Source organism: Solanum dulcamara, chromosome 11 (assembly GCF_947179165.1).
Source record: "Solanum dulcamara chromosome 11, daSolDulc1.2, whole genome shotgun sequence".
In the NCBI taxonomy this organism is placed as follows: Eukaryota; Viridiplantae; Streptophyta; class Magnoliopsida; order Solanales; family Solanaceae; genus Solanum; species Solanum dulcamara.
Genome location: NC_077247.1, coordinates 59,199,923 through 59,223,288, shown reverse-complemented (window position 1 = coordinate 59,223,288; position 23,366 = coordinate 59,199,923). Strand labels below are relative to the sequence as shown.

Here is a 23,366-nt window from a genome sequence, read left to right as displayed (position 1 = left end):
TCTAGTTCCCGAAATTTTTCTCTCTCTCTTTTCTCATTTTCTTTAAGATAACTTAGACTAAGTGGTTTCCATCAAATAAAATCAATTTTAATGTTGAATTATTTGTCAAAAAATCTCACCTTAGCAGCACACTTTCCAAAAAACGACAAAAAAATTCGAAAGAATGACTTGGAGAATACTTGTAGAGTCGCATTTTTCTAATACTCAAATATCTTTTGATTTCTTGCTTTAAACCGACTTTACAAGTAATTTTTCCTTTTTCATGACTTCACCAGTACTAATTTTACACGTAAAAAGACTTTGGTTCATTTTACTCCCCCAAGAAATTGCCCAACTAGTGCTAAACCTTCAACATTTCAATCTAAAATCTTTCACAGTAAGTTCACATTTCAATCTCAAACACTTTCCTTCAATACTTCAATCCCTATTTCTTCTGTAATCGCGAGAGCTCTCTGCTCTCCGATCGACCATACTGTAATGTACTTGTAGATTTCTCGTGATAAAAAAGAGTTATGGCTGAGATCGCCAAGCTCGTCGATGTTCTCTCATCAGGCGATGATCTCTCTAGAAGACTTCGCGCTGATTCTTCACTCAATCTAGGGTTCCGGAAACTATGTTCAATTCTCCGGCAAGCAGTAGAACCCACCGCCGATGATGCCAACAAGTTAGGGCTTCAACTTTGGGATCAGTCGGAGATTCAAGCAGTAGCTTCCCTCGCACTTGCGCTTGTCAACTCCACTCGATCTTTATCAGGTACTGTTAGTTCTATTTTCTGTTTTATTCCGGCACTTTATCCATAAGTTGTAGGTTTATTAAGTTAATTGCTAGAAGTTTAATGCGCGCGACTTATTTAATATTATCACAGTTGAGCGAGTTGAACCTGTAATTGTGGCGGCTATTCAGCTTTCTGTAGAGTTTGCCGTGTGTTATCTGGAAAAATGGATTTGCAACAGTGATGATTCAATGCTTCAGGTATTGATTTTAGTTTACTGTTTTGTTCTTAAGTTTTACCAGGGTGTTGTTTATGCACCATATTTGTGCTATATTTCATGATCACATTCTTGCTACTTTCAGAGTCCTATCCTGCAGCTATTGGAAATAGCACTAGTTGATGAATCATACAAAGAGCTTGATCTGTCACAGCCATGCTCCTCTACTGTTAGCATGGATATGTTGCCAAAAGCTGTAACTGAAGCTAGTGTTAGTAAATGGCAGGACGATACAAGATGCATGCTTCAAGGTACTCTTGAGTCCATTTGAAATTGTCATATGTTGAAATCACCTGGTATATAATGTGTATTTAACTTTTTTTTTGTTTGCTTTTGCAGGGGGGAGATGCTCAAAGGAAGAGAAAACAACTGATAGCCTTCTAATGACATTGGCTTCTGAATGGATGCACCCTGACAATGTGGATACAGCCACTATTGGGCAGTCTGTTCCTTATGATCGTAATAAATTGATCGATTTGTCTCAGCATTGGGCACTTGTACATTTGGAGTGTGTTCATCGTCTTGTTACTGTTTGCAAAAGCCTTTTAAGGCTTTCAGTTCCATTTGATGAGAAGTTTCCCTTTCCTAGTTTGAGGAAGAGATTTTCGTTTTGTGTGAAAGTATTCAAGTTACTGGGTAGTCTTACTAAAAATAGCTCATATGCTCACTTTGATCCCAAGTTATTCCAATCGGTTGCTTCATTCACTGAGGTATTGCCCACTCTGTTCAGGCTGGGTTTTGATTTTGTAAGTGGAAATCCTGCAGTTGAGAGTGGCTTCGAAAGTCAATTAATGCTGTTGCTTGAAGAGTTTATTCAGCTTGTACAGGCAATTTTCTGCAACACCTATGTGTTTCAAAACATTCAAGCATGCATTGCAGCTGCAATGTTGGATCATTTGGATCCTAACCTGTGGAAGTACAGCAAGAGTGCTGCTGCTAACCTGAAGCCTCCTTTGGCCTACTGCCCCCGTGTGGTTTCTTATGTTCTCAAGCTAATTTTAGATGTGAGGAATAGAACATATCAGCTATTTGAGTACAAGGGCCTTGATGGTGAAGGTGCAAGTGCCAGCCAACTGGTGGAGCCTCCTTCATGTCAGGTTCACTCAGCTAAGGTCAACCTGCTGAAGAAGTACTCAGCGGAGGAACTCTTGAGAATAATATTCTCACCATCAGTTCAATGGGTGGATAATCTAATGCATCTGGTATTGTTCCTTCACTCTGAGGGTGTCAAATTGAAGCCTAAATTGGAGAGGTCATGTTCCAGTGTCACCAAAACATCTGTTACGTCTGAGTCTGAAAACACCATTTGCCATGAAGATGAAGCCCTCTTTGGCGACCTTTTTTCTGAGGGTGGTCGTTCAGCAGGATCTGTGGATGGATATGATCAACCTGCTGTTGCACCTAGTTCTAATATAAGCAACATGCCCCTTCAGGCTGCTACTGAATTGCTCAGCTTTTTGAATGATTGTATTTTTTCACATGAATGGTGTGGTCCTGTATACGAAGATGGGTGCAGAAAATTTACAAGCTACCACATTGATATTTTGCTTTCTATACTCAACTCCGAAGGATGTGATGTCGAAGAAAGAGGTCACGATGATGGGATAGCTCTAAATGACCAAATAAAAGTTAGTCATAGGCATCTCGGTGATATTTGCCTTGATCTGTTCCATAATCTCCTGTCGCGTCATGCTTTGTCTGATTTAGTTGGAGAATCACTTGTTGAGAAAATCCTGGTTATTGAAAATGGTGCTTTTGCTTACAATGATCTAACTCTTGGTTTACTTGCACATGCTGTTGTGTGTCTGGTAGATCATGCTGGCAGTAACTTGAGGACCAAAATTTACAATATATTTGCTGATTTTGTGCGTGAAAAGGCAAAAACTATATGTTCAAAGTGTCCTAACCTGAAGGAGTTTCTGGAGATTCTTCCCTCGTTGTTTCATATTGAGATACTGCTAATGTGTTTTCACTTGTCTTCAGAAGATGAGAAGGCTGTTCAGGCTAATGTAGTATTCTCTACTCTTGAAGCCGTTGCTGTTCCCTCCGATGGTTTTGACAGTACACAGTTGTCATGTTGGGCGCTATTAATTTCACGGTTGATAGTAATGCTTCGTCACATGGTATTTTATCCCCTTGTTTGTCCGTCATCCCTGCTTTTGGAGTTCAGGACCAAGCTGAGGGAAACTGCTTCTTCAAGATTGAGGCCCCGTGTCAGTGGAAGCCATGCTTCATCTTGGGTCTCAATTTTGTTTGAAGGTGTGGTAGGTGGTTTTATTAAAGAAACACCTTTTTACAGTGCCTTGCTAAGTCATCTGATTGATATCACACCCCTTCCACCATCTGCATGTAGAGATGATCCAACAATAGCAAGCCTAGGCTTGTCCTGGGATGAGATCCGTGCCTCTTTTTTCAGGATACTGAGGTTCTGGGATGGTAAAAAACCTGAAAAAGTGGAGGACCTGATACTTGAAAGATATATTTTTGTTCTTTGTTGGGATCTACCCGTTTTGAAATCCACATCGGAACATCTGCATCTTTGGCTAACTAGTGCTGAAGTTCCTGAACTCTCAAATGCTGAGCATTTTGTTTACTTTAGCCAATCACTTGTGGGTGAAATGGGTAAAATAAACTACAGACCCTTTTCTGTTGTGTTGCTGGATTTGATTCATCGGTTGCATGATTTACACGTATCAGAGGATGTGAGAGAACTTGGATGGGATTTTCTAAGGGCTGGATCTTGGTTATCTCTGTCACTGTCATTGCTTACTGCTGGTACCACTGGACACTGCTTGAATAAGTCACTAGCTTCTGCTGTTCCTATGTCACCAGAGCAGACATCAAGAGATGGTAGATTTTGTGCCTTCAGTGAAGGAGTTATTTCTACTTTAGTTGGTGCCAATCAAGTTGAACAGCTGATTAGAGTATTGTCATCTTTGCTGAAGAAATACCTAGAAGTTTACCAGAGAGCTTTAATTGTGACAATTGACAATGATCAGCTTTTGGCCAATCGACTTTCACCTGCAATGTTATTTGTGCACACTGGTTTTGACAAATGCAAACAGGATGAACTCCTTCAGAAGATGGGTTCTGATCCATGCCAATATAAGCCTCTCTATGGAACTTTGTCAAGTCTGGATACGACTCTTGACAAATTATCTTTAGGAGGTCACTCTAAAGTTTTATGGGAATCTTCGTTGCATGGATTCCCCTGTCTTCTTCAATCTCCAAGTGGGATTCTGCTTTCATCTATCCTTAATGTTGCCGGAGTTGTGAATTGTATAGATGGGCTAATGAAGGTCATTGATGCTGGAGGAATTGCTTGCTTGGAGTCACAGGTCATCTCCCAGATTCTTGAATTGGTCTGTAGGATCAAGTGTGACAGAATATTTGAAGACCTTCATGGAAAATGTAGTGCTATTTACCAACAGTTGACTGAAGGCTCTGGTGGTGTTGACTACAGTAGCTTATTCATATTAAAACACATGGAGGAGTTTTTAAGGTGTGTCAATGAGAGAGATGGTGCTGATACTAGCGACATTTATGAGGTTCTTGTTGTCAAGGTAATTGATATTGTTGATAGCTTAAAAAGAGAGCCTTCCAGAATTGGAGTTTTGAAATATTTCCTCTCTCTCGAGGACGTCTCTAAACAGATTAAGGATCTTTATGGTACACAACGTGGTGATTTGTTGGTTCTGGTTGATGCTCTAGACAGATGCAGCTCTGAGCAGGTCAATACCAGGGTTCTCAACTTTTTTGTTGATCTTTTATCTGGAGATTTGTTTGCACATGTCAAAGAGAAGTTGCAGAAGAAGTTTCTTCATATGGACATGGTTTACCTGTCAAAGTGGCTTGAAACCAGGCTTTTAGGATCTGAATCTAGTGGAGTTGCAGGTGCAAAAGGAGCTTCAGTTTCTCTAAGAGAATCAACAATGAATTTCATCACATGCCTGCTGTCTCCTCCTTCTGAAATCCTGTCTCAGGAACTACATAAGCATTTGGTGAAATCGATGCTGATTTCACTTGATAAGGCTTTTCTGCTATTTGACTTTACCGTAGCCAAATGTTATTTTAATTTTCTCGTTCAGCTTTCTGGAGGTGAAAATTTAATCAAGCAACTCATGCAGCAGACGATGTTGCTGACTGAGAAGCTGGCTGGTGATGAGAATATGCTACAAGGGCTGAAATATCTCTTTGGTTTCCTGACAAGTGTCTTGAGCGATTGCTGCTCTGCTAAGAGTGCCACTGAACGTTCTTTTGTGAAGTCTATCTCTAACAGTAGTTCTGTGGTGGGGTCTGAACCTACTAGATCTGTAGGCTCCAGGAAAAATGCTGATGCTTTAGTCCTTTCTGCCAGCCAAGGTGGGCCTGCATCAATTGAATGTGATGCAACTTCTGTTGATGAAGATGAGGATGATGGAACATCTGATGGTGAGAATGGTAGCCTGGACAAGGATGATGAGGATGATAATAACAGTGAAAGGGCCCTTGCTTCTAAAGTTTGTACATTTACATCTAGCGGTAGCAATTTTATGGAACAACATTGGTACTTCTGCTACACATGTGATCTGACTGTGTCGAAAGGCTGTTGCTCTGTTTGTGCAAAAGTTTGTCACCGAGGTCATCGTGTGGTTTATTCGAGGTCCAGTCGCTTCTTCTGTGACTGTGGTGCAGGAGGTGTTCGTGGTAGCAGTTGTCAATGTCTGAAACCTCGAAAATTTGCTGGAAGCAACAATACAGCCAGTCGTGGTGCTAGTAACTTCCAGTCTTTTCTGCCTTTCACAGAAAATGGAGATCAACTTCCTGACAGTGATTCTGATATTGATGAGGATGTTTTGGTGGAAGCAGACAACTCTATCAAGATGTCTATTCCAAAGGACCTTCAAGATGGCATGCCAATCTTATTAAATGAACTTGATCTTGAAAGTTGTGTTGTGAGACTTTGCTCTTCATTTTTGCCTTCTATTACAGGCCGGAGAGACTCTAGCCTTTCCAGAGAGAGGAAAATGTCCCTGGGTGATGAGAAAGTATTGTATAACAGTGTTGATCTCTTGCAATTGAAGAAAGCATATAAAAGTGGATCGTTAGATTTGAAGATAAAGGCTGATTATTCAAATGCCAAAGAACTTAAATCCCACTTGGCTAGCGGTTCTCTTGTTAAATCTTTACTCAGTGTTAGCACACGAGGTCGGCTTGCTGTTGGAGAAGGTGACAAGGTGGCCATATTTGATGTTGGACAGCTTATTGGTCAAGCTACTGTTGCTCCTGTGACTGCAGACAAGACCAATGTGAAGCCTCTTTCTAAGAATGTTGTCCGTTTTGAAATTGTAAATCTCATTTTCAATCCTCTTGTAGAAAATTACCTTGCAGTGGCTGGCTATGAAGATTGCCAGGTTCTAACGGTAAATCATCGAGGTGAGGTGAGTGATCGTTTAGCCATTGAACTCGCTCTACAAGGTGCTTATATCAAACATGTAGACTGGGTCCCTGGATCTCAAGTTCAGTTAATGGTGGTCACCAACAAATTTGTCAAAATATATGATTTATCCCTTGACAACATTAGTCCTGTGCACTATTTCACTTTGCCTGATGACATGATTATGGATGCTGCACTTATTATGGCTTCACAGGGTAGGATGTTTCTGATTGTCCTTTCAGAACATGGTAGCTTGTACAGGTTGGAGTTGTCAACAAAAGGGAATGTTGGGGCCAAGCCTTTGAAGGAAATCCTGCAAATCGAGGGTAAAGAGAGACATGCAAAAGGTTCTTCCTTATATTTTTCGCTAATGCATCGGTTACTCTTTTTGTCCTTTCAAGATGGGACCACCTTGGTTGGCCGAGTAAATCCAGATGCGACTTCCCTAGTAGAAGTCTCTGCCATATTGGAGAATGAAACAGATGGTAAACTTCGGCCAGCAGGATTGCACCGGTGGAGAGATTTATTTGGTGGCAGTGCCTTGCTTGGTTGCTTCTCAAGTTTGAACTCAAATGCCGCATGTGCTGTCTCATTTGGTGAACATGAAGTATTCGTACAGAACTTGCGACATTCAGTGGGTTCAGCATCTCCTGTTGTAGGGGTTGCTGCTTATAAGCCTTTGTCAAAAGACAAAATCCACTGTCTTGTGTTACATGAAGACGGAAGCCTTCAGATATACTCACATGTTCCAGCTGGTGTCGACTCTGGTGTCAGTGCTATCAGTGATAAGGTCAAGAAGCTTGGCCCTGGGATCCTCAACAATAAGGCTTATGGGGGTGCAAAACCAGAATTTCCACTTGATTTTTTTGAGAGAGCTGCATGTATAACGCAAGATGTGAAGCTGAGTAGTGATGCTATAAGGAATGGTGATTCTGAAGTAGCTAAACAAACCCTGGCTTCTGAAGATGGATTTTTAGAGAGTCCTAGCCCTGGAGGATTCAAGGTAATTTTATATTTGTCTCCTAATTCATTGAATTTGCCTCCGTCTAGACATGGTTGTTTAAGATTCACCCTCGGAAGTGGAAAATGTTTCACATTTGAAAAAGTTAAAGTTGGAGTTGAGGGATGATTTGCCTGTTTCAATCTTTACTTTTGTGTTTGGTTTTCTGACTACACAATCCAGGAGTTTCCCGTAGAGATGAGAGCATGATGATATGAAGTTGTTATCCTTGCTTTTGCCTGTTGAATCCTAAATGAGCTAAGGGCTCGCTTGGTTGGGAACAAGTTATCCCGGGATTAGTTATCCCACCCTCAATGTGGGATAAAAATAACACTACAATCCTGGGATAAGTTATCCCGCAATTTTGTCCCAACCAAACATTGGATAAACTCATCCTAAAATTAGTTCCGGGATTAGTTATTCCTTACCCTTCCTACTAGACAAGCCCTAAGTGGTTTGATAGGAGATTGGCTGAAAGTGTTATATACTGGAAAGAGAGTGGAATGTTGAGTTTGGAAACAAAGAAGTAACCCTTATGCACGAAATTATATAAGATCCCCTTTTAAGATCAGCCAAATCCATTGAACTGAATACGATTGAATGTGTGATGCATCTACCCTTTTTCGGGATAAGGTAAAATGATTTTATTAGTATGAAGAATTTTCTATATACAACGAAGTATACAAGATAGTAGAGAACTAGTAGACTATATTTGCTTGTGGAGGTAAGTGGAGGAAGCTGTAAAGCTTCTAACTCTAATTACCAACCCTACACATAGGCATTGTTCTATATGAGTGCAATCGATCTTCTATACAGTCCTGAAAAGTACGGTATGGTAAATCGGTAAGCATAGTTTGTTCGACTTCGACTTACCTATAGTTTCTTTTTTTGAAGTTGGTAATGTTGTTCCAACATTGATATTCTGGAGACCTCCAAAAGTGCTAAAAAGAGCCTAGATTACTGGCAGAAAGCCTAAAAGATCAACTATATGTTCAACATCTTCTACACAATGTTTTTTTGTCATAGAAAGGACATTTCAATCAAGACAAGCAACTACCACAAAATTTGCATAGTCTAATAAGTGAGAATTAAAATGTACACCCAAGGGTGTGGCCTATTGGTCAATGAAGTGGTTGAGAGCGATGAGATCTCACCTTCAAATCCTAGTAGAGACAAAAATACTTGATGATTCTTCCCATCTGTCTTAGCCTTGATGGACAGTTACCAGGTACCTGTTACTGGTAGGAGGTGGCAGGTATCCCGTAGAATTAGTCAAGGTGCGTGAAAACTGGCCCGAACGCCACGGTAATAAAAAAAAGTGTACACAACTCTAACGAAAAAAATAAATAAAATACAAGGATAGTTAAAAGAAATACTTAAGATTAAGTTGGATGTCTGGAAAAAATACCACTACAATTTTGGAGATGACATTAAATGAGGCTTAGTTTGTACTAGTACTATTTTATTATTTAACTTGTAAATATTTGTTAGTTCTAATCAAATATATGATTATATTGTAAGTTCGTAATATTATCTAACGAATTAAATTTAGGATTTTAGACCTTTTATTAGATTCTATTTTGATTAAGAAGTTATTATTATCTATAGAATAATATAATATTTTGATTGTATAATTTGAAATTTCAGTACTTTCTTTTAAATAAATACCGTACATCATGAATTAGTAACTGCTTCCATTTAAAAGAATCCCAATTGTGCCGATTTTTGTTTGGAAAATGCACACCAAATACCGTAATACCATAGTGCGATATCGAAAATTTTGGCTTCTGTACGGTAATTCAATATGTACAAAGTACGCATTTCCATAGCTGATGATGCGGATCCAATCGCATCTCCTGTAGTGTTTTATGAATTTATCTTTTCCTTGTGAAGAATATGATGAGCTTGGAGATAAATAGAGTAGGAACCTTCCAGGAATATGCATTCTTCAGTTTTTACTCTTCTGACGATGTGGATAACATAATGGGGAGTCACTTTTCAGCGTTTTCTGCCACTTTTTGTGAGAACATATTATCCTCTAATAGGGGGGAATACTAGCATTTTAATACTATATCTCTTTGTCATTTGTACAGTTTGATATTCCTGTGAGTTCTCTGGTTTTGGTTGTCCCCAATCTTTCTGGTGTATGTTGTCGTTGTCGTTAGTTTCATTAAATTAACATGCCAACTTATGATGCTCTCTGTTTTGGAATCTGGATCACAGCTCTCTATATTTCAGCTTTCTAATGTGTGCCATTTTTCCAGATAACTGTTTCCAATTCGAATCCTGACCTTGTCATGGTCGGTGTGCGATTGCATGTTGGTAACACATCAGCCAATCACATACCTTCTGAGATAACTGTATTTCAGAGAGGGATAAAATTAGATGAGGGAATGCGTTCTTGGTATGATGTTCCGTTTACAGTCGCTGAGTCACTCCTTGCTGATGAAGAATTTACCATATCTGTTGGGCCAACATTTAGTGGATCTGCTTTACCCCGCATAGATTCCTTAGAAATATATGGCCGAGCTAAGGATGAATTTGGGTGGAAAGAGAAGATGGATGCTGTTCTTGACATGGAGGCTCGTGTACTTGGTTGTAATTCGTGGCCTGCTGGTTCTAGGAGGAAGTGTCGTGCAACACAGTCTGCATCACTGGAGGAACAGGTTGTGGCTGCTGGACTGAAGCTCTTATCAAGAATGTACTCTTTGTGCAAACCAGAAGGTTGCTCAAAAGTTGAGGAAGTTAAGGGGGAGCTGAGCAAATTGAAGTGTAAACCATTGTTAGAAACAGTATTTGAAAGTGACAGAGAGCCTTTGTTGCAGGCAGCTGCCAATCGTGTCCTGCAGGCTGTCTTCCCAAAGAGGGAGATATATTACCAAGTAACTGTCTGGACTATCTGTCTGAAATGAGTGAATTAATTTTGCTCTTTCTCTGTTTTGTCAAATATTTTAACATGATCGGAGATTTCTGTCTGAATAGGTTAAGGATGCCATCCGACTTGCTGGAGTTGTGAAATCTACCGCCATACTCTCATTAAAACTTGGCATGGATGGGACCACTGCTGGGTGGATTGTGGAGGAATTTACTGCACAGATGCGTGTGGTTTCCAAGATTGCACTGCATCGTCGCTCAAACTTTGCATCTTTTCTTGAGATGAATGGTAATTTTTATTTTTTTTGTGGTTTTACTGATAACTCTTTGTATTAGCATCCAATTCCCCAAGCCCTTGGGTGTGCTGAGATTTGATAGGGTCAAAATAGTGAAGTCAGGGCATTATTTCCTTCACTATTTGATCACACCCCACGCCTTCTTTCTCTCTCTTCACTTATCTGTTTGTTTACATGTCTCTCGTCACTCTTGGCAACTTTGATGATGCAATTCATTATAACATATCAACTTTTGCCTTCAGAAAACAATTCTGGGCTTCTTTCGGTGGGCAATTCCTTATCTATTCTTTTAAATGTAGGTTCTGAAGTTGTTGATGGACTTATGCAAGTCCTTTGGGGAATTCTAGACATAGAACAACCTAACACACAGACCATGAACAATATTGTTGTGTCGTCTGTTGAACTTATTTACTGCTATGCTGAGTGTTTAGCATTGCATGGCAAAGATGGTGGAAGGTCTTCTGTTGCACCTGCTGTTTCATTGTTTAAAAAACTGCTGTTCTCTGCCAATGAGGCTGTTCAAACATCCAGCAGGTAATTATAGCTTTTGAACCTATTTCTCTGAAAGCATAACTGTGATATTTTCATTTTTCATTTGCTTACGTCTCCAAATCTTCATTTCTTTGGTTCCAGCTTGGCTATATCGTCAAGATTCCTTCAAGTTCCGTTCCCCAAGCAAACAATGATAGGTACTGATGACACGGAGAACTCATCCTCTGTTCCTTCGCGAGTGGATGCTTCCGCTGGAGCTAGTGGAAGTACTCAAGTCATGGTTGAAGAAGACTCCATTACATCATCTGTTCAATATTGTTGCGATGGTTGCTCTACTGTTCCTATCCTAAGGCGAAGATGGCACTGCACTGTGTGCCCAGATTTTGATTTGTGTGAGGCATGTTATGAAGTGCTAGATGCAGACCGTCTCCCACTACCACATTCTAGAGATCACTCTATGACAGCTATTCCAATTGAAGTGGAAACATTTGGTGGGGAGGGAAGTGAAATTCATTTCACTACTGATGATTTAAGTGATTCAGGTTTGTTGACAGTTGCATCTGATGTTGGCGTGCAGAGTTCTGCTCCATCAATCCACGAGTTGGAACCAAATGAATCGGAAGAGTTTTCAGCTTCTATAGTTGATCCTGTTACTATTTCTGCTTCCAAAAGAGTTGTTAACTCTCTCCTCCTTTCTGAACTACTTGAGCAATTGAAAGGATGGATGGAAACTACTTCAGGAACTGGGGCCATTCCAGTTATGCAGCTCTTCTACAGATTGTCTTCAGCTGTTGGTGGACCCTTTGCTGACAGTTCAGAACCTGAAAGCATAGGATTGGAGAATCTGATAAAATGGTTTTTGGATGAGATAAATCTAAATAAACCTTTCATAGCCAGAAGCCGCACTCCTTTTGGGGAAGTTTCAATCCTGGTATATATGTTCTTTACCTTAATGCTGAGAAACTGGCACCAACCGGGAACCGATGGTTCTGCAACTAAATCTAGTGGTGTGACTGAAGTGCATGACAAAACTGCCTTACATATCTCAACTCCCACTTGTGTTGCTGCTTCATCTACCTTAGATGGTCAAGAGAAAATAGACTTCATCTCTCATTTACTTCGTGCTTGTGGCAATCTTAGGCAGCAAGCATTTGTCAACTATCTGATGAACATTCTGCAGGAGCTAACTCAAGTTTTTAAATCTCCATCTGTTAGCACAGATCCATCTTCTGGGTTGAACACCACTTCTGGTTGTGGTGCTTTGTTGACAATCCGCAGGGAAGTGCCTGCAGGTAACTTCTCTCCATTCTTTTCAGACTCGTATGCAAAATCACACCGAGCAGACATATTTGTGGACTACCATCGTCTGTTGTTGGAGAACACTTTCCGTCTGCTCTACAGCTTGATACGACCAGAGAAACACGACAAGGCTGGAGAGAAAGAGAAGCTCTACAAAATGCCTTCTGGTAAAGATTTGAAGCTAGATGGATATCAGGATGTTCTTTGCAGCTATATCAACAATCCTAACACCAGTTATGTTAGAAGGTACGCTAGGAGGCTTTTTCTGCATCTCTGTGGTAGTAAGACACACTACTACAGTGTTCGAGACTCTTGGCAGTTCTCAACTGAAGTTAAAAAGCTCTATAAACACATTAATAAATCTGGTGGATTTCAAAGTTCAATCTCGTACGAGAGAAGTGTGAAGATAGTAAGGTGCCTAACAACCATGGCTGAAGTGGCTGCAGCTCGTCCTCGAAATTGGCAAAAGTATTGTTTAAGGCATGATGATGTTCTTCCTTTCCTTTTGAATGGAATATTTTATTTCGGGGAGGAGTGTGTAATTCAGACGTTGAAGCTTCTGAATCTGGCCTTCTATACTGGTAAGGATAGCAACCACTCATCACAGAAGCCTGAGGTAGCGGAAGCTGGAACAGCCGCAATTAAAGTGGGGTCACAAGCCCCTGAATCTAAAAAGAAGAAGAAAGGAGAAGAGAGTGATTCTGGTGTTGAAAAAACTCAGTTGGATATGGAAGCAGTCGTTGATGTTTTCAGTGGAAAAGGTGATGTCTTGAGGCAATTTATTGACTGCTTTCTATTGGAATGGAATTCAAGCTCCGTGCGCTCAGAATCCAAATCAGTTCTCCTCGGTGTCTGGTACCATGGGAATCTGGCATTCAAGGAAATATTGTTGACTGCTCTTTTGCAGAAGGTAAATTTTTTGCCAATGTATGGGCAGAACATCGTTGAATTGACAGAACTTGTTACATTATTGTTGGGGAAGGTCCCCGATCATGGTGTGAAGCAACAGAGTGCTGAAGTTGTTGACAAATGCTTGACCACTGATGTGATTAGTTGCATATTTGACACTCTCCATTCACAGAATGAGCTTTTGGCTAACCATCCAAACTCTCGAATATACAACACTTTGAGTGGTTTGGTGGAATTTGATGGTTACTACCTTGAGAGTGAGCCTTGTGTAGCCTGCAGCTCCCCTGAGGTTCCCTCTAGTAGGATGAAGCTTGAAAGTTTGAAGTCAGAAACAAAGTTTACAGACAACCGCATCATTGTGAAATGTACTGGTAGCTACACCATTCAGAGTGTGGCCATGAATGTTCATGATGCTCGGAAATCCAAGTCAGTGAAAGTTCTGAACCTTTATTACAATAACAGGCCAGTGGCTGACTTGTCAGAGTTGAAAAACAATTGGTCCCTTTGGAAGCGTGCAAAAAGCTGCCATCTTGCTTTTAATCAGACTGAGCTGAAAGTTGATTTTGCCATCCCAATTACAGCATGTAATTTCATGATTGAATTGGATTCTTTTTATGAAAATCTTCAAGCTTTGTCCCTCGAGCCATTGCAATGTCCCCGTTGCAGTCGGGCTGTGACTGATAAGCACGGCATTTGCAATAATTGTCATGAGAATGCCTATCAATGCAGACAGTGCCGGAACATCAATTATGAAAATCTTGATTCCTTCTTATGCAATGAGTGTGGATACAGCAAATATGGTCGGTTTGAATTTAATTTTATGGCAAAGCCAAGTTTCACTTTTGATAGCATGGAAAATGATGAAGACATGAAGAGGGGATTGGCTGCAATAGAGGCAGAGTCGGAAAATGCTCATCGTAGATATCAGCAGCTTTTAGGATTCAAAAAACCTTTGCTGAAGATTGTGTCTAGTGTTGGTGAAAATGAGATGGACTCTCAGCAGAAAGATTCAGTTCAGCAAATGATGGTCTCTTTGCCTGGACCTTCATGCAAGATAAACCGTAAAATTGCTCTTCTGGGTGTCCTTTATGGTGAGAAATGCAAAGCAGCATTTGATTCTGTCAGTAAGAGTGTTCAAACTCTCCAAGGTTTGAGGCGGGTTTTGATGAATTATCTGCATCAGAAACAATCAGATAATGCTAGTCCAGCCACTAGATTTGTTGTTTCAAGGGTACCGAATAGCTGCTATGGCTGTGCTTCAACTTTTGTCACCCAATGTTTGGAGATTTTACAGGTGCTATCAAAACATCCAGCATCCAAGAAGCAACTTGTTGCTGCTGGTGTTCTGTCTGAGCTGTTCGAAAATAACATCCATCAGGGCCCTAAAACAGCTCGTGTCCAAGCTAGAGGAGCTCTTTGTGCCTTCTCTGAGGGTGACACTAATGCAGTAGCTGAGTTGAACAGTCTAATACAGAAGAAGGTAATGTATTGCCTTGAACATCATCGCTCCATGGACATCGCGTTGGCTACACGTGAGGAGTTGTCGCTGCTTTCTGATGTGTGTTCATTGTCGGATGAATTCTGGGAATCAAGATTAAGAGTTGTTTTCCAGTTGTTATTTGCATCTATCAAGGTGGGAGCTAAACATCCTGCAATATCTGAGCATGTGATTCTTCCTTGCCTGAGGATCATATCTCAGGCTTGTACTCCTCCAAAGCCTAACGTTGTTGACAAAGAACAAGGAGCAGGAAAATCTTCTCATGTCACGCAAGTGAAAGATGACAGTTCAAATGTTTCTGGATCTAATAGCCTTGTTAGTGGGAGTAAGTCAATGTCAGGATCGTCAGAGAAAAGTTGGAATGGCTCTCAGAAGGCTCAAGATATACAACTATTGAGCTATTCAGAGTGGGAAAAAGGAGCCTCCTATCTAGATTTTGTGAGACGACAGTATAAGGTTTCTCCGGCTGGGAAAAGTGGTCAAAGATCTCGTCTTCAGAGGCATGACTATCTTGCGCTGAAATATCTTCTCAGGTGGAAGCGACGTGCTTCAAAAACAGATAGAAATGAGATATCATCATTTGAGCTGGGTTCATGGGTTACAGAACTCATACTGAGTGCTTGTTCACAGTCTATTAGGTCTGAGATGTGTATGTTGGTTAGCTTACTCTGTGGCCAGAGTTCATCACGACGGTTTCGCTTGCTAAACTTGCTCATGTCTTTGTTATCGGCAACCCTTTCTGCCGGAGAAAATGCTGCTGAGTACTTCGAACTGCTGTTTAAAATGATAGACTCGGAGGATGCTCGTCTTTTCTTGACTGTGCGTGGTTGTTTGACAACAATATGTAAGTTGATCACTCAGGAACTGGTTAATGTTGAAAAATTGGAGAGGAGCCTGCATGTTGACATATCTCAGGGCTTTATTCTTCATAAACTTATCGAGCTCCTTGGCAAGTTTTTGGAGGTTCCAAATATCAGATCCAGGTAAGTATTCTTCACATTCTTAATATATTAAATTATTCTCTGACATATTTGCTGATCAATATTTCTCAACTGTTCTCTTGCAGATTCATGAGGGAGCATTTGCTTTCAGAGGTTCTTGAGGCTTTAATTGTGATTAGGGGGTTGGTCGTGCAGAAGACAAAACTTATAAATGACTGTAATAGACTTCTCAAAGATCTTCTTGATAGTCTTCTGCTAGAGAGTAATGAAAATAAACGTCAGTTCATCCAAGCATGCATCTCTGGTCTTCAAATTCATGGAGATGAGAATAGAGGCCGAACTTCTTTGGTGCGTTATGAATTTCTTGATTTTTCCCAAAAGAAAAAGCTGTGATATTAGTGAAGTGTTCTGTTTTCTTTTTTAATTCTTTTGTGTAGAAAATATTCTGGTTTGTGAATTGATTTCCTACTTTTTCTTTTCTGTTTCTTCTTTAGTTTATTTTTGGGCTCAAAAATTGAAAATGTGTGCAGAAGATCTGATTTCCTCTTTTGCTGGAGTATCAGATTGCATCTGCCAAACTACTTATTTAGCGATAGTAATTTCAATACCAATGGAACAATTTGTCCATGATTTCTTGAATTTCTTTCTCCACAAGTTTCTTCATCAGATATTCCCAAGTCCAAATGAGAAACAGTGTAACATGTTTTATTAGTATAAATTATAACGCTGGAAGGTTTGTTCTTTAGTAATATTGTGGAAGACCATTTTATCAAGCAGATTGAAGCCTTACTTTTCCTTTTGCTGTATACTTGATGATTGCCTGGATTCCTATTTATTTTGGTCAAATAGGGAGTCGGTTTGATTTCTTCCTCCATTCTCTGTTCGGTGCATAGTATTTTAATTGGTGAATTTACATTCTTCTATTTTGTCATGCAGTTCATCTTGGAGCAACTCTGCAATCTGATTAGCCCATCCAAACCAGAGCCGGTGTATCTTCTGATATTGAACAAGGCTCATACACAGGAAGAATTTATCAGGGGATCGATGACGAAGAATCCATATTCAAGTGCTGAAATTGGTCCCTTGATGCGTGATGTCAAAAATAAAATCTGCCAGCAACTTGATCTCTTGGGTCTTCTTGAAGATGATTATGGCATGGAATTGTTGGTCGCTGGGAATATTATCTCTCTTGATTTGAGTATTGCTCAAGTCTTTGAGCTAGTATGGAAGAAATCCAATAGTCAGTCTGCAAGTGTAGTTGCCTCAACAACTTCACTTTCTTCCAGTGCTGCTGCATCTGTTCGAGATTGTCCTCCAATGACAGTGACGTATCGACTGCAGGTTCTCTTGTTTCTTTTATCTGCCATTATTTTGTAAAATGTAGTTGATGCAAACCTTACAAAATCATACCCACAAAGTGGGGTCTGGGGAGGTTAGAGTGTACGCAAACCTTACCCCTACCTCATAGAGATAGAGAAGTTGTTTCCGATAGACCCTCCACTTAAATAAAGCCTATCAAACAGTTTGAAAAGGGGATACAGATATGGGAGCAATAACAGCAACAAAATAGTGCGAAATGGAGAGTAATACACAATAAACATTAGAAAGAACAGTAACAAAAGCAAAATAATGCAATAATCGATGCACCCAAAAAAACACCAATGATAGCCGAAATCGAAGATCAAGAAACTACGAGAATAGTGCTAATATTTCTGGTAAGAAGGAAGGTCACCTACCCTAATCCGCAACCTCCAAACTCTCTTATCTAAGGTCATGTCCCCGGTTAGATCAAGATGTGCCATGTCCCGTCTAATCATTTCCCCCAAATACTTCTTCGCTGCCTCTACCTCTCCTGATTCTAACCTTAAAAGGAAAAAATGTTCTTTCCATGGCTCTATTATGTTGTTTTTGTGTTTTTGTCCTTGAAAAAACTGAAATTACATCTAATGCTTATTTGGTATTTTTATAGCTTCTTTGGTACACTAACATTTCCTTAACCTTTTATTTAGGGCTTAGATGGTGAAGCTACTGAGCCCATGATTAAAGAAATTGATGAGGATAGAGAGGAGACCCAAGATCCAGAAGTGGAGTTTGCGATAGCTGGTGCAGTGCGGGATTGTGGTGGACTGGAAATTCTTTTAGGCATGGTTCAGGTATATAAGTATTGATTCAAACTTTAGCAGGTTATTCGTTGTATATGTGTAATTCATTTCCCTTCTAGTAGTACTTTTGTTTGGTATTCCTGTTTTCCTTTGGTTATCATTTCCTGTTATTGGAACTGGGGTGTATTTGGATGTTGGGTTGAAAGGACTGCCCAAGAAAGGTTATTCATTTTTGTAGCTTAAACAAATGACATTGGTGATAATTAGATCATGACAGATTCTGTTTATGACCTTGTTCATGTCTTGATATTGGTTAATTTTGCAGCGTTTGCAAGATGATTTCAAGTCCAATCGAGAGCAGCTAGTTGCGGTGCTTAATTTGCTCATGCTTTGTTGCAAGATAAGAGAAAACAGAAAAGCATTGCTAAAGCTGGGAGCTTTAGGCTTACTTCTTGAGACTGCTAGGCGTGCTTTCTTTGTGGATGCCATGGAACCAGCTGAGGGTATTCTTTTGATTGTGGAGAGCTTAACACTAGAAGCAAATGAGAGTGATAACATCAGCATTACTTCTGATGTAGATGTAATCTCCAGTGATGAAGCAGGTGCTGGTGAACAGGCAAAGAAAATTGTACTACTTTTCCTTGAAAGATTGTCTCATCCATCTGGACTTAGAAAGTCAAATAAGCAGCAGAGGAACACTGAGATGGTTGCAAGAATATTACCTTACTTGACTTACGGGGAACCTGCAGCAATGGAAGCTCTTGTACAGCATTTTGAACCTTGTTTACAGAATTGGCGCGAATTTGATAGGTTGCAAAAACTTTATGAAGACAATATGAAAGATGAAACAATTGCAAAGCAAGCCTCAACGCAGAAATACACCCTAGAGAATTTTGTTAGGGTTTCAGAATCCCTCAAGACAAGTTCCTGTGGTGAGAGGTTGAAAGATATTATACTGGAAAAAGGGATTACTGGGGCTGCAGTCAGCCATCTAAAAGAGAGCTTTGCTTTCACTGGACAGGTTGGTTTCAAATCAACTGTGGAGTGGGCCTCAGGTTTAAAGCTTCCATCTGTTCCTCTTATTTTATCCATGCTGAGGGGTTTGTCAATGGGCCATTTGGCGACTCAAAAGTGCATAGATGAAGGAGGAATCTTGCCATTGCTTCATGCTTTAGAAGGCGTCGCTGGTCAAAATGAGATTGGAGCCAGGGCTGAAAACTTGTTGGACACGCTGTCTGATAAGGAGGGAAAAGGTGATGGGTACTTGGCTCAGAAAGTTCACCAACTACGTCATGCGACAAAGGATGAGATGAGGCGACGAGCATTGAGGAAGAGAGCAGAATTGCTGCAGGTTTCTTGCCATCCCACTTTACACTTCACTCCTACATTACTATTCTTAATGTCCTTTGTGTATTCATTTTTGTCTTGGCTCGACTTAACACAACTGAAGTGTTGCTTAGTAATGATAAAATATCACTAGTCCTCATCTAAAGCATACTTTATGGTCAAATCTTCCCAGCAAAATTGCATATCATAGTCTCCTGTTTGGTAACAAAGCATTTCCCAGCACTAGAGATCCTGAGGTGAGTAGACATAACCGGAACGTTACTTAAGAATAATTTTTAAGTAGTTGAAACATGTTACTGAATATAATTTAAAATTGGAAGTTAGAAGTGTCTGTCTTGAATGTGAGAACTGAGATTGAGACGCTGTGGGGATAGTACAGAAGCTTAGCAACGGTATCTATCTCTTAGGAAATGATTGATACTGAAGCTAGAATTTCTTCAACGTACGTAATTGGTTACTTCATATTGTTATATGCAGATGCTAAAGTAGAATAGTTTTCTGGCAAGCATCTAATTATTCACTGGCAAGAATATCTTTTAATCTAGCGACACAATACGCTTCTTCCTTACCATGTGTTTCTTATGACTTATTTAATGAAGCTTCTTAGAAATTTTTTAGATGCAACATTTGATATCTAACCAATGAGGTTATAGATGTTTTGGTTGGGCCAATATCATAACTACGGAGATTTGTCTCATTTTTATGGTACCAGGGACTCGGTATGCACCAAGAACTGTCCTCAGATGGTGGTGAACGTATTGTTGTTGCTCGGCCTGTCTTGGAAGGTTTGGAAGATGTTGAGGATGAGGAAGAGGAAGGCTTGGCTTGCATGGTTTGTCGTGAAGGCTACCGCTTGCGCCCTACAGACTTGCTTGGTGTTTACACTTACAGTAAACGGGTTAATCTTGGTGTTGGAAGCCCTGGAAATTCTCGTGGGGACTGTGTTTACACAACGGTCAGCCATTTCAACATCATACATTTTCAGTGCCATCAGGAGGCTAAACGAGCAGATGCAGCCTTAAGGGCTCCTAAAAAAGAATGGGATGGAGCAGCACTAAGAAACAACGAGACACTATGCAATAATCTTTTCCCACTGAGAGGTCCATCGGTACCAATAGGCCAATATATACGCTATGTTGACCAATACTGGGATTACCTGAATGCTCTTGGGCGTGCTGATGGAAGTCGGCTCCGGTTGTTAACTTACGACATTGTTTTGGTGAGTTGCCATCTTTTATTATTCTTTTCGACCATGTTTCCATCTCTCCACTCCTGATCTTTTTTTTTTCTGTATCCCTCTTCTTTTTTCTTTTTTTGTTTGAGAAGGTAACATATTTGTATATTCCGTTACACCAAAAATAGAACAGCCCTAAGCACTGCATCTTAATCTTCTGGAATGATTGGCTTTATCTTCAAAACATCTTTGGTTTCTCTCTTCCCAAACTGTCCCCCAAATGCAAGCTGGAATAATTTTCCGTCTCACTTTCTGAATTGCATTACTACCTTCTCTGTTCCAGCCTCTTTTATTTTAATCCTTCCCTTTCTGTGTGGTTGGGTTTGTGGAGGGATGAATGGTTTTGTTGGACGGTGAGGTAGGTTAGGGGTGTCAAATTGGAGGGTTGGGTTAATTTTAGGCTGGTCAAAACGGGTTAACTCATTGAATAGCTAATGACTGGACCTGCCCAATGTTTGCTTGTGTCAATATGGGTTGGGTCAAAGTGGGTTAAATTGACTGATTATAACCCAACTTGACCCAGCTACTTCTTTTCCTCAACCTTCTTACAGTAATTATTCTTTAATCTCACAGAATGCCCTTCTGAACTACCAAAGCATGTTCTTTCTGAATTTTATTTTTTATTCTCTGTTATTCTACCAGTCAAAAACAGTTCTCTTGCTGGATTACAATTTCATTTCACATGAGATTTTGTGTGCTTTGGTAGCTGTCATCATCTGTTGTTTACTATTTTAGGTGGTCGCACCTTCTTATATTACGGTTACTTGCATATATGCTCCGCACTGCTTTCCTATTAGCTGTCATGTTTTTCTTCACCTGCCGTTTTCCCATTCCGTTACTACTTTGATTTGCTTCACTTGAGCCGATGGTCTTTTGGAAATGACCTCTCTTACCCTCTCCAGACCTCACTTTGTGGGATTTCACTGGGTATGTTGTTAATTTTGTGTGCTTCCTCTTTTGTTGATTTTAGAAGGTTAAATTGGTTCAATAAAATAAGAAAAAGTTCTTTGCACCTTTTGAGACTATGATTTTGTTCATAATTCATTCTTGAAAGTTATGGAGTAGAAGATCCGAAAACTTGGTCAAAAATGTGTTTTCTTTTCTCTTTGGGCAAATGGACTTACCTTCTGATGGAAAATCAGGATCTCTGTTTTGCTTTTCTAAACCCTTTTCCACTTTATTCAACTTTTTATAATCAATTTATTCTACTTTTTCCCATCGTAATTTGATAGAGTAGAATGTTTGCAGAAAAGGTAAGAAAACGTGTTGAACATATTCCAAATCAGATTATCTGATGTTTAAAATTTGACGGCAACAAGGTCAGAAACACAACTAAGTCAACGTTACCTCTGTTAGAAGTACGAAAACCCACAAGCTGCTTAGAAATTTATCATTCTTACTGGTTCAAAAGTTGCTATATTGTATCACCAACTTGGGTAATTAATTATGACCTGTTGGGTTGGGTCTTAACCCGCTAGGTTACACTTGTTTCAACTCATTCTGACCCAATATTTTGATGGGTCAACCCATCTTGACCATTAACTCTCTTGTTATTGACCCAACCAGTTCAATCTTTGGCTGGTTACATATTTTTGGGCTAATGTTGCCACTTCTAAAGTAGGTGAAGCTTCTTACAACAGAGACTGTTGATGCTAATGCAAATCTTTTTTGGGTGACATGCAGATGCTTGCTCGATTTGCCACTGGTGCTTTATTTAGTGCAGATTGCAGGGGTGGTGGAAAAGACAGTAATGCTCGATTTTTGCCTTTCATGATTCAGATGGCTCGTCACCTTCTTGATCATGATTCTTCTCAGCGGCATATCATGATTAAGTCCATCTCTACCTATTTAAGTTCTCCCGCATCAGAATCCAGAGCCTCGACTACCGCTGGAACTCAGACTTCTGCTGGTACAGAGGAGACTGTCCAGTTCATGATGGTTAGCTCACTTCTTTCAGAATCCTATGAGTCATGGCTACAGAATCGCTCTTCCTTTTTACAACGAGGTATATACCATGCATATATCCAGCGAACTCATGGTAGGCCTGTGCCTCGCTCTTCCCCCAATATGCCTGGAGCTTTGGAAACGGAGTCAGGAAGCACAAGTACATCTGCTTCTGAGGCTGGGAGATCAATTGAGTTATTTTCAACTATTCAACCAATGCTTGTCTACACTGGTTTGATAGAACAGCTGCAGGGCTTCTTCAAGGTAAAAAAACCATCTAGTGCGAGAAGCCAAGGGGCTTCCAAGAATGTGGAAGATGATGACGAGGGCAGAAAGTTAGAAGGCTGGGAGGTAGTCATGAAAGAGAGACTATTAAATGTGAGGGAAATGGCGGATTTCTCGTCTGAACTGTTATCGTGGCTTGATGACATGACATCTGCAACGGATTTCCAGGAGGCATTTGATGTTCTTGGTGTTTTGAGCGATGTGCTTTCTGGGTTTAGCCGATGTGAGGATTATATACATGCTGCAATCAGTGGTGGGAAAAACTGATCTCTATCGGAGGTGTTTTTGTGATGTGCTTTCTGGGTTCAGTCAATTTGAGGATTATTTACATGGTTTTCTCAGTAGTGGGACAAATTGAGGATTTGTAGAAGGCTCACTTTGGTTCAATATTGTATTCCCTAGTCTTCTTACTTCGGTGTATGTGAAATATTCTTTTGTAGGTGCGTCTCTTATTACCTTGTTACACGAGTTGCTCGTATAATGTAATTGGAATGATTTTGTGAGTGAACCCTAGAAGAGCCTTCGAAATTTGTTTCCCAAAGCGATCTTCAATTAATACCTTGTTTTTGCTTATTGCATCAGTGTACTAAATTAATTTACACGTCTGAAGAACTGTACCATCTCTGAGTCCTTTTGCATTATGCAGTCATTAGTATTTGGTATGTTGAAACAGTTAAAATGAAACTCTTAGCTTCGACTAAAGATGTTAAATTTATCATAACAAAACCTTGAAGCTTTGT

General features: G+C 40.1%; 1 protein-coding gene across 1 annotated transcript; it reads left to right on the top strand.

The window, feature by feature from the left end:
• Positions 1 to 307: 307 nt before the first annotated feature.
• Positions 308 to 23,199, top strand: LOC129874277 (auxin transport protein BIG). Its single transcript, XM_055949536.1, has 14 exons — positions 308 to 753; positions 866 to 972; positions 1,075 to 1,240; positions 1,329 to 7,408; positions 9,670 to 10,287; positions 10,388 to 10,568; positions 10,875 to 11,109; positions 11,209 to 15,756; positions 15,840 to 16,062; positions 16,651 to 17,055; positions 17,724 to 17,867; positions 18,142 to 19,167; positions 19,876 to 20,382; positions 22,081 to 23,199. Exons 1-14 carry the CDS (start codon positions 513 to 515, stop codon positions 22,891 to 22,893), a joined length of 15,294 nt encoding a protein of 5,097 aa, XP_055805511.1. The 5' UTR covers positions 308 to 512; the 3' UTR covers positions 22,894 to 23,199.
• Positions 23,200 to 23,366: the final 167 nt, after the last annotated feature.